At 37.5% G+C, this 12,072-nt stretch overlaps 2 protein-coding genes and 1 long non-coding RNA gene across 3 annotated transcripts; 1 reads left to right on the top strand and 2 right to left on the bottom strand.

The window, feature by feature from the left end:
* The first annotated feature begins 3,172 nt into the window (after positions 1-3,172).
* On the top strand, positions 3,173-7,682 carry LOC118747775. Its single transcript, XM_036481902.1, has 3 exons — positions 3,173-3,355; positions 3,442-3,992; positions 7,629-7,682. The coding sequence occupies exons 1-3, from the start codon at positions 3,353-3,355 to the stop codon at positions 7,639-7,641; spliced, it is 567 nt and encodes a 188-aa protein (XP_036337795.1). The 5' UTR covers positions 3,173-3,352; the 3' UTR covers positions 7,642-7,682.
* Positions 6,082-7,286, bottom strand: LOC118747774 (retinin). The gene is made up of 2 exons (XM_036481901.1): positions 7,230-7,286; positions 6,082-7,157 (listed from the first exon to the last, which is right to left on the bottom strand). The coding sequence occupies exons 1-2, from the start codon at positions 7,239-7,241 to the stop codon at positions 6,327-6,329; spliced, it is 843 nt and encodes a 280-aa protein (XP_036337794.1). The 5' UTR covers positions 7,242-7,286; the 3' UTR covers positions 6,082-6,326.
* Positions 7,683-11,753: 4,071 nt separating the features above from the next.
* LOC118747438 lies at positions 11,754-12,066 on the bottom strand. The gene is made up of 2 exons (XR_004993958.1): positions 11,929-12,066; positions 11,754-11,872 (listed from the first exon to the last, which is right to left on the bottom strand). It is a non-coding gene; the product is annotated as an uncharacterized LOC118747438 (long non-coding RNA).
* Between the last annotated feature and the right edge of the window lie 6 nt (positions 12,067-12,072).

Genomic DNA, 12,072 nt, shown 5'->3' with positions numbered 1-12,072 from the left:
GATGAAAAATTTGGTCGGTTCGGTTCAGTGGTTGAAGCGTTTTTACAACTTCGGATTGGTTCGCGGAAAGGGTTTTGTGTCTTTGTGAGGTGTCGGCTCGGTGCAATGGGTCGAGAATTAAAAAAAAAATTTGTAAATTTGTATGTACATATATTGTATCACTCCATGTCAAATGCACCAATGGTTGGAATCGACAATTTTTCGACAATTTTCTACCAAAGGAAAAAATTAAAATTTTTCGAAAGTTGTGCAAAATTCTATGTTGCAAATTTTCCGAGATTTCGCAAATTTATTTTTTGAATGTCTCAAAATTATTATAGTTAATAATAGGGTTCTGGTCTCATTTTAAAGGTGCTATTTTGGGTCATATAAAGAAAAATATAAAAAAAAAATCTAAAAATAAAAAACATTACAGAATTTTTAAATTTAAAAAAAAAATCGTAAAAGCAAAAAATTATACATTTCTTAACTTATTTAGAGTCTTTTTTACACGCAGGAAAAAAACTTATTTGATAAAAAATAATGGATTTACAATAATCAGTTGAGATTGATGAGAGGAGATTTTCTAGCAAGTAAACAAACATAGTATTACCATATTTAACCTAAGAAAAAAAATTCACAAAAATTGTTCTATTAAAAATTTGGTCGAAATTAAAAGTAAGTCTTTATAAAAAGTCGTTCGGTTTTCGATTCGGTTCAAACATTTGTGGAAAATTTCGATTTATTTAATGGTTCGTTTAATTAGGTTATTAGGATAAAAAGCAGTTAATCCGGTTTAAAACCGCTAATTTAAAATTAAATAACGGTTTTTGAAAATCCGTAAAATATATTTTCGTAAATTTCCCGATATTTACTTAGTGGGACTTCATTCAGCTTTGAAAATATTCTTCCGCCACCCATGACACTTAAGGGGTATAATATCGAAGTGAAGAAATCAAAGTAAATTTTCTTTTTTTGCAAGTGTGAATAACAAAACGGCAAAAAATATATTTAAGAAAAATAAATAAATATAACAACTTTTTGTAATGTAGGTACTTTTATTATTGCTGTTGTAGGTGGCAGCCGAACGATTGCATTGTTAACTATATATGTATTTCCTCAAGCTAAGCTTATATTGCGTAAGAGGCTTTCGAGAAGTAAAATAACATAAAAAGAAAAAGCTTATAAAAATAAGTTATAAGAGTAGAAATAAATGTACAATAAGTAAACAACAAATAAATAAATAAAATAAATAAGTGAAGGTTGACTGAACACGCTGCTTGTTGAGCGCGGCCCTAAGTGAGCCGCATATACTACGAGTATAAATATATTTATGTACAAACATGGGCGTAACAACGTAGTACGTACACTAAAAATACATTAAATAACAACAACAACAACAGCAAAGCAGCAAAGTAGCTAAGCGTTTTAAGTACAGCCGCATATAGCGATTTTCATGTATATTTATTAGGGTGGTCCTTAAAATTAAGCGAGTGATTTTTTTCAGTCTCACCCCTTCAATCGGTAATACGACGGTCACAAATTTTAGTCCCAATTGGAGCCGGCTAAGACGTCTTCATTGGGTAATCTGAATTTTCACCCCTGTGCGCCACGCCTTAAACGACTCCAATTGGGACCAAAATTTATATGTGATATCTTCGACTATAGTAGCATGGACGTAGGGGTTGAGGCTTAGAAAATCTGATGTACAAATTTGTTCCTAAATTTAAGGACCACCCTTTCATATACACCTGTACATATATTTTTTTGTTCGAATGTATGTGCATTAGGGTGGTCCAAAAATGCATAAGAAAAAGTAAAGCTGGAAATTTTAAGTTCTTACCCCCAGGGATTGTTCTATACCGAAAAAAATATATCCCCTTTTTTTTTGAAATCAAAAAAAATTTAGATATCACTCGAAGGGCTCAAACTTTCCACGTAATTTTTAAAAAATCAATATTTTTCTGTCGGAAAGCTCTGTTTCTCTGAAGGAGATAGTAACTAAACCCACAAAAATGCAATAGGAGACCAATAAAAAATATTTAGTATTAAAAAATGGTCAAATAAACAATTGAATATTATTATTGGAAGTCTCCTGAAGAGAACCACAGTTTTCGATCGAAAAATATTGGTTTTCAAGAATTCCTTACCATTTCTACGAAAAAATTTTTTTCTTCATATAAAATACATGAAAAACTTTGAACGTTTTGAGCTACCTCTAAATATTCAAAATAAAAAAAGCAAGGGTATATTTTTCCCATATAGAACAAAACTACTGGGTGAGAGCATTATTATTCCAACTTTAATTGTTTTTTTTTGACCGCCCTAATGTACATACATGTCAGCCAAGCCACTAAAAATCGCTTGCAATCAAATTAGCGCAGGCACGGTGTTGGTAATTGCAACCACAGCGCAAAGGCAAGGAAATACGCACTTAAATGCGCCCAGTAGGAAAATCTTAGTTATTTTTATTAGAAACTTTTTTATAATCGCAGGCTTTAAGGGCCGATTTAGATATTTCCTTTTTGTTGTTTTATATTGTCATATATTACGAATAGATGGTTTACAGATGGTACTTAAGAACTTAAGCGATACTTAACCCGCAAGCACGGTATGTGATACCACTACATTTTCATCTGCTTCTGCATCTTCTTCAGTAACATGTATCACTTCAAAAAAATCAAAAAAATCGAAAGAAAACATAAACATTATATAAAAAAAATACCATACAACTAGTCAAATCTTTTGTATACTAGTAGACTAGTAGGAAATTCTTCAGCAAGCGCAGGTTTTCCTACAGGGCACTCAATTAAATTTTTATGCTTGCACAGGTATTTACAATTACTGCCAAATTTACTGAGCCGCCAAATTTAACAACTAATAAATTTGTTAAAAATTTGATTTATAAGTATTTTATCTCCCTTGGAGGAGGGGAACTCGTGAGTGCAGATGACCTTAACCATTGGCAAAACATAAAGCGCCGAATGATGTTGCTACTCTGAAATTGAAAAACCCAAAACCGATAATTTAAAATGTACATATGTATAAGTATGTATGTATACCTACGCGTAGATATGCATTATTTGCGAAATTCCCAACCGCATAAAATTTGTGGCTGCTGCACGCGCGCGCTCCACTCCAGTTCGAGGCACGTCATTAGCACACACACACACATTCAGCAAAGCACTAAGCCACAAATACGCACGGCTGCAGCAAACGATGCAACATATAAATTCAATTTACGCACATCATTGAAGTTAATCTCGATTTGTGCAGCGCGTCAAACACGTTCGAATATTTAATACGCAGAACAAATAAGTCTCGCTGAACTGGAGAGGAATAAACAAAAAAAAATATACAAAACATACACAAAATGGTAAATAAAATGGTAAATTAACATCTTGCGAAAAATAATAATTCATAAAAACTTCCCCCCCTCCTTTCTTTCCGCTTTCGCTACAGCTTTTATTGATCTTCTTCGCCTGCATTGCTGCATGTCACGCCGGCCTTTTAGCCCTATCGCCAAGTGATTTTCAGAAAGCCGGCGACATTAACATCTCCTCTATAGTGCATAATGCACCATCTGCCGTTTCGCATACATCTTTTACACGAGTGCACAACACACATCACATCAGTAACCCCCGCCAGCATACACAATCTGCCTCCGCCGCCCAGCCTATTGGCACCACCACCACCAGCACTACAACACAAGCGGCGGCTAGCAACGCGGTGCAATCGCCAGTCTATAGTTCGACACAGCCATTGCATACCATACCAGCGGCTGTTGTGAAGCCTGCATCGCCGGCTGCGGTGCAAGTAGTGGAAAATATTGCCACCGCAGCGACAGTCACACTCAAAGGCGATACGCCAATCATCCAGTCACTGACGCATACGCCAGCACATTTGACTTTCGCCGCCCGGCCAGTGGTCTACCAGACGTTACCTGAAATTAAGCCAGTGCGTAAAATTAGTTTTGATGAATTCGTGCCAAGTCCAAGGAAAGTGGAATACAAGTACCTCCAATAATATAAATCTATCTGTTGTGCGATAAAGTGTAATGTGTAAGAGAAAATTAAAACAGTGATAAACCTGAAGTCTTTTACAATGTGTGTTTTCAAACCGTGGGTTGTACGATTCTTTCTGAAATAGTGGAACAGTCCCTTTTGGCAAACCGGAACCCTCGTTTGCTAGCTGCTTCCAGAGTTGACAGAAAACGTGCTACCTTGAAACTAATCCACAGCCTACTAAGCACTGGGCATTTACAGCGAATGTGTTCCACATTCTACGAATTCGTTCCACATCAGCTGCAAATCTCATAATTGGTCATAGCCAATTCAAATGCGTGTGAGGACTACAAGCAGCGTACTGTTATTAAAACTAACCAACAGCCTAGCGTCCTACCTCTAAGAGATGAAAGAAACTTTGTGAATTTTCTTTCATAATTTTACACACAATGCTTGACTCCTTTGCAAGTATTATTTCGAAATAATTTGCTTCAGCTGGAAAGTCACTCCATCCAGCTTGGGTCTAGACTAGTTCGGAATCTTATTTTTTTTATTTTAGCTGCCTAAAGTTGTATGTTTCACAAAACTTTAGTCATGAGTGAACTGGGTATGGACAGATACTCGCAGGTTACTGTGATGGAGACGTCGTTTGAATAAGCGCAAGTCAGCAGATTCTACTTCCACTTTCGAACCCCTTCTTGTAGGTCATCACTGGCCCTAAATGCTCTGGAAGCACTTCTATATCCATATTATATTTTGTTTTGTAAATAAAATGGCAAATATTAACCCAGCCAGCAAAAAACCCGAAAATCGATCCGAAAATGGAAACAAGTGGATGAAATGCGAATTATTGTCCATTTATCGACCGATTCCATTTTCGAGTACTTTGACGATTCGTTTTCCCACTAAAGTGTGCGGCAGAAACGTATGTAACGGAAAATTGTTTTGAAATTGATACGTTTTTGGCTGTTTTTCTGAAATTTGTCTTATTGAATTTTTTGTTCAATACGATTTCCTTCTGCACTTCACAGATGCTTTTTCATGGTTCGAATAAAAAACATAAAATAAGGCAGCACCTGAGGGCATTCGAATCCGGCACCTTCTAAAAGCTAACAAATACTAGCATACCACTGCCGACTACGTATACATGCTTTCAAATGTTAAGCTTCAGAATCAGTTCACAGGTTTCCACGGAAACTCATATACATACTTTCGTAGTCCAATTCATTAGAAATTTTGCAGTATCTTGCAATGCCACTATGCAATAAATCCCACAGTAGCCTGATTTTGAAGTATTCCCAGACGACCCAGGGAGAAGTCAGGCCTTATTCGACGGATTGAGCTTTAAACGATCGTGACTGAATGGCAATTGGCTGTCGGAATAAATATTTTCCCTTCCAATCATTATTACAGTTTTGTTTCAAAGACGCAGAATAAATTCGTAAGCCTAAGCTTGAGATGAACGGAGAGTTTCTGACAGAACGTTAATATGTTTACTGAACCTCTGTTCAAGAGTCTGCCACTGTGCCATTCACCCCTTAGCGCAATGTCCGTAGAGAAGGACCCGTGTTCTTTTTTTCAGGCACAAAGATTTCTCAGGCGAGGCGTTGAAGGAGAAACCAGTGCTTCGTAGCTAAATGGCGGAGCAACTGCGAAAGCCCTACCCGAAATGTGTACGAGTACAACAATAATAGGAGTAGACCAAAGCACCTCGCTGATTCCAACAAGGAGGGCCCCTTGTGGGCGCTTTCCCCACATAACTAAATAATACAGACTTCTTTAGTGAATCGCACCACACTCAAAATAATCGGCTTGATTATGGTTTCAGACATCAAGTATGCAGCAAGTCCGCAACTTGCAGACCACTTTGTGACTAAGATTCGGTACCCCTGCGTAAGATTATACAGAATGTTTAGAATTTTCCTCGAAGGATGTGTGACCCGACCTCTTTGGCCAGATTCTGTAATAAAAAGGGTTGGATCTATGTACTTTAAGACGCAACTTAGTCACTATGTCAAAGACATCGATATCCATATTTACAAGTACGCTCCAAATTTCAGCCAGTAATGTGTCACTTCAAACAACAATCTTTGTAGAGTTTAATTTTTTATTCCAAAAAAGTTGCATCCAAAGTCTAAAAATCACAAGCGAAATAACAAAAAATTACAAACCACAATACAATTACCTTAATTTCGATTTTAAATATTTAAATAAATTTCTTATTTGTAAAGTATCAGCCTGGAACACAGTTAGCAGTTTCAAAAGATTCTAAAGTAAATAATAGCTAGATCAGCAATTAGAGCATCTCTTGCCTCAGAGTTTGTATTTTTTGTTGGCACAGCTCTAGGCATTGTTTGCACTCGAGACGATGCTTGCACTTGCGCTTGCACTTGCACTTGCACTGGATTTGGCGTTGCTGTTGCTGTTGACGTTGACGTTGTCCGCACGCACAACGGATGTTTGTGGTGCAAGGATGAGCGGGGTGTGATAGGCGCGCAACACTTGCGACGTGATTGTACGCACTGCGGGTGCCACAATGGGCGTGACCACACGCGCATGCTTATGCACCACCGTCTGACTCTGATGCGACACGGCTGTCGGTATTTTCTGCACCACTTCACCCACCTTAGCAAGGGTCGACTCGCGAATAGTAATGGTCTCCGGAGCGATGACAGTACGCAAGCCTGGCCGTGTTGAGATGGTAATGGGTAGCGGTATAGTCTCGGCGGGTAAGATGTGATGTTGTATGGTTGCGCTGGAGCTGCTGCTGGATGGCAATTTAAACGAAGAAGAGACACGTAATGCCGAGCGCGATGCTGAGGCGGATGCCACAGCTGGTCCCACAGAGGCGATAGCCGTAATGCGAGTTAGGGGTGAGGATGCAGAACCCGTCGCCGGTGCAGCGGTGGCTACGGCTGTTACTGATGCTGGCGCACCTGACTCCTGGTCGTCGGCGTTACTCGCAACGTCGTTGCTATCTTCCTCCTCCCCCGATGTGACGGCGTTCGATAGTAGCTGCTGTGGTGTTTGAGCCTTAGCCGTCAAGGATATTTTCCGATAAGGCTTAATAAGCGAGTTGCTGCTGCTGCTGCTGCTGCTGCTGATTATGTTGTAAAGACCGTCCGGCGCTGGTGAGGCTACACTGCACACAATGCAAGCGAGTAGAAGTGGCAACTGCGGATGAAGATTTATGAGTTGAAATGTGAATAAGCAAGAGCACTTAGTGTGGTGTTAGTTAAGGCTCACCAATTTGAACATTGTTATTTCGCACAATCTTTCAAAATGTTTGCTTAAGAAAATACCAGTTTCTTACTGATGCTCGGGCCTTAGTTTCAGGAAGCTTTTATACTTATCAAATGCCGTTGCAGGTGAGTGATTCTGCGACAATTGTCATCTTATATTTCGCTTAGGTTCGTACGAGTATGCAATTTAATAGAATAAATTTCTAGTTTTTCATCGCACCATTGGCCACTTGATTTATGATTGATAGGATGGGTGATTACGCATTGTTTGTTTGTGAGTTACTAATATGCTGTAACAACAATGATATAATTTTTATATTGAAATTTGATACTCATCAACACATGCAATGATCATTTGTACAAGTATACATATTCCATATTAAATATTCGTCATATCTCTCAGCTTTCCAGATTAAAACTCAGCAAAATCATCGGCTATCCGGCAATTAGAGCAAAGGCAACAATTTCTATGCAACTGGAATCAGTTTGTGAGTACTTAAAATTTTCTTAAATAGTTAACCGTCCATCTCCAGAGTATATGAATCGAAGAGCTCAAAAGCTAAGTCTTTCCCCGCCTATCGTGTCCACCGCAGAGAGGCTCCAAAGAAGAAGAAGCAAAAGGAGCAGTGCATTGGGAAACATTCCTATTATGCACGTTAACAAGATTTTAAAATTATAATTTCCGAGCGATTTGTGCGATTTTGTACCAAGCGAGGTACTACAGGTCTTTACACTCCAATTTATTAGACTGCTAGTTGAGACAATCAACCTGCAGTCGAGCAGGCGAATTTAGGAGTGGCGGAAGTCAAAGCGAGAATCGGATCGGTAGTGTCGGTATCGGTCTTGGCTGGCATAGCCCCGCAGTAGTACCCTCACTTATCCTTTTAGCATTCCGCATCCAGAGCCCTGCCATCTGACGGGTTAAAGATAACCCCATCAGCTCGGGCCGTAGTGCGAGTAGGTTCATAACCATTAAGTAGGACCCCAAGCGGGGGTGCGCCTATGTACAAATGAAGTTTTGTTTTTGGCATTATTGGTCGCTTGTTGTCGTTTTTCTTTACGTTTTGTAAATATTTCTGTTTTAAGTCATTTGGTATTTTTATTTTCCGATTTTAGGCCCACCCTTATATTCATATTTGTCTTGTAGTTGACTATTTTGCAAGTTGTTTCTAAGAACAGCTGTGAGAGTCAAGTGACGAATAAATTTGCCGTCTGTTGTGATTTCAGCTTTTCGACGTTGAGCTTTCCTTGCACTGCTGGACGCACATTTTTTGCTGGAAAGGGGCGTATGGTTCTCTTGGCTGCAAAAAGATAGTAGTCCGAATGGCGTCTATCACAACATGATCGATTCGGTTTCTCGTTTTTCGATCTTGAGAGAGCCATATAGTCTGATGGATTCTCTTATGCCTGAAGCGATGACGATCAGCCTCAGTCCGTTATCGGACGTCTCGTGGTCGAGGCTGAATTTTCCGACGATATGAACAAAGATCCTTTGCTTGACGACAGGGTCTCTCCCCTTCCCATAAAGCCTCTCGACATTCTAGGTGCCCTCAAATGGTAATCCTTGGTTCGTTCGCCGCGGTCGTCCTTAAAATAAGGATGTCTCATCCGATTTAATTGTGGACTGTTTTTTACATATGTATGTGGCGGGCCCCTAGCCCAGCAGACACCCGACTGCTGGGGGTCTGCCTTCTCACCTTAGCTCACTTCCAGACGGCTGTTACCCAGAAAATACTTGTTAAAAACACTGGAAGCCGTGAGCTGCTTGAATTGGATGCAAAATAATCTTTTTTGGCCAATTTCCTTTAAATCGATTTAATTATTTTCAGTAACTTTCGAAATTCTGTCGTGAATCATTTTGCCAGCAAACTCCAATAGAAATAAGAATCACAAGTTAATAAGAAAATCAAAATGGGCTATTAGATCAAATATTGCTGAGAATAGCATATTAAGTCACCGAAATATTTACATCATTTACAACGAAAAGCCTCCTAATGAACACACCAACGGTTATATTTCAAAATGTCTAGTAGAGCTATTTTGGTACATACTTACATATGCACATAAATATGTATGCATTTGAAAGCAAAATTTTGGTCTGATTTGTCTGAGCGCGTGGTAAATTTATGCTTTTTCCAAAAAGAAATCTGCAACAATGAAAAGGAATACTCAAATGAAATGCATTTTTCTTATTACGAATGCAAGAAAATGATATTCGGGAAAAAAAATATTTGATACGTGTTCCAATTTTTGCAAAGGGGATATAAGTATGTAGATATGTATGTATGTAGGTATGTACATTTTTCTATTGCATAACGTACATACATAAGTATGTACACTAGGGCGGGTTAATTTTTTTTTTTTGTAATCGTATAGCAAAAACGTAAACTACATAAAATTCTAAGAAAATTCTCCGAAGAAACCATGTATCTAAAATAAAATCCTAATCCGCGCCTCTCGACTTGAAAATTTATATGGCCGCCTTTGCCAAAAAAAATAAATGTTAGAAAAAATTGGTTTTTCCAAAAAGAAATCGAATTTTCTGAATAAAATTGTTTAGTAAGGTAGTTCTTTTGCACTTAATATTTTTTCTACACTCAAAATTTTTTTTCACTAAAAAAAATATTCACCCAGGTAAAAAATTTTCAAGTCGAGAGGCGCGGATTAGGGTTTGATTTTAGACCCATGGTTTCTTCAGAGAATTTTCTTAGAATTTAATGTAGATTACGTTTTCCCTATACGATTTTCAATTTTTTTTTTCATCCATACAAATCAACCCGCCCTAATGTACACACTTGCACATAAAAATATTTCTCAACTATTGATGCTGTATATTTAATACCTCATTTATTGCATTTATTATTGATGTCTCGACGCCGGCATTGTTGCCAGTCTAAGCTATAGCAACAGCTGTCTACATACATTATTTTCTTCCACTTCTTAGCGCCATTAGCGACAACCGCAGGAATTGACAGCGGTAAACTCAAGAATGGTTGGGCCACTTAGGCGTATGAGCTACGACGGCAATATCGATGTCTTTATATTTCATTTCTATAGGATATTTTCACTTGTCACATGAATGATTCAGCATACATATTTTGTTATCATTTCGTTGAAGATGATACAACGGGCGTAAGGTAATAGATATGTAACTTATTAGTTGGTATTACGAATTATGAAATAAGCCATTACATATTTACATATGTATGTATGTATTGTCATTTATCAATTTCATTATAAACATATTTTATCTTTATTTCAATACTGGACCAAGGTTAATTCATATACGATGATGTTACTGGAACAGCTGAATTGATTAGTCTCGATACATAAATATCATAGTCTAAAATCCGATTAAGGAACGACCTTTAGCCATCGTTTTAATGGATGAAAGCAATTTTGTATGAAATTTAATGTGTATTTCGCGAGTGGGTTGGGCTGAAAAAATCCTGACCTTAATTAAATATTCAAAAATTATTATTTTTTTCATTTTGCACTGTATAATGCGAATGTGAAAACATCTATTTTTTTTAGGGCCTACCTATCGGGTTGGCACGTACGAACAGGTAAGTAATACTAGTAATTTTCACTCATCTGTTTAACACTTTTAGTAGGCTTTATGTCTTCACTTTGCATACATGTAATTGTTCAAACCAACAAATGAGTGCAAAATTAAAAACAAAAAAAAAAATAATAATTTTTAAATATTTAATTAAATATATCTTGGCTAGGATTTTTTCAGTCAACGCACTCACGAAATATTTCCTAACACGTTAAATTCCATACAAAATAGATTTCATCCATTTAAACGATGGGTCAAGGTCGTCGTGCCTTATTCGGATCTTCTACTATCAAAATTTCTTATTTCACTTACCACTACCATCTTATATAAACTCGCCTTGTACTAGGCCGTACCTTGTTTTTTTTTTCATAGAAAATGAAAGGAAAATTCATAATTTGCAATTCGTACGAAAACAAGAATACGCCTCACTAGCCTAATGTCTAGGCCGAAACTTTTTGGGTACCAATATTATAAATTCTATCAACGACAAACTTAATGGGGGCTCATGGGCAGGTACGCAGGTATAGCTTGGAAAACATTGTAAATATTAAAAACTAAAAATCATTCATCCATTTTTGACCGCCACTGTATGTATGTATGTATACACACATTTCTAGTGCATACATAGGAGGCGCTTTATTTACATATACTGACGTAAAATATATGTATTTACTTACTTACAAGGTAAATTATTTTGATCCTCATAAATGAGTAACTATTGATATAGCGTATCACAGTTGTCGGCCGAAATATTCCACGATAAGAGAGATTGCAATCAATGATTTCTATATGTAGCCCTATTTACTAGGAATTTCCTTTTTCTCAAAAAATCTTCCTGAAAACAAACAACTGCAGCTTGTTGCTGTTTTACATTGATGCGATCGACGAATGCGAATACTCAATTATGCCGTAGCCCAAAAATAGTCGCCAAGGTGAGCAAAGGCAAATATAAGTAAGACAAAATCATTACAAGTAAGTAGGAATTTTATTTACAGAATTTCCGATTTATTTCATTACAAAGTGTCAGCCAGCATTGCTGCCAATAATTAAGCAATAATTCTCCAGGAAATCAATTAAGGATTTAGCTGAAATGTTCACAAAAATAATTCGCCAATAAACAAAAACACAAACGTTTGTTTACTTCTTAAATTCAGCTGTAGCGTAAACCAATGGCTGTCCGTAAGTGAAACCGAATGCGCGGTAGAGTGGTGCCGGATACGTAGGAGCAGCAGGAGCAAATGAGCGTAATTGTATTGGAGCGTTGGCATGCACAAAAGCGGCAGCT

This window comes from Rhagoletis pomonella, unplaced genomic scaffold (genome assembly GCF_013731165.1).
Source record: "Rhagoletis pomonella isolate Grant_MI unplaced genomic scaffold, Rhpom_1.0 Rhpom_scaffold_00012, whole genome shotgun sequence".
Classification (NCBI taxonomy): domain Eukaryota; kingdom Metazoa; phylum Arthropoda; class Insecta; order Diptera; family Tephritidae; genus Rhagoletis; species Rhagoletis pomonella.
The sequence above is the reverse complement of the archived record's forward strand: the minus strand, read 5'-3'. Positions and strand labels throughout refer to the sequence as shown.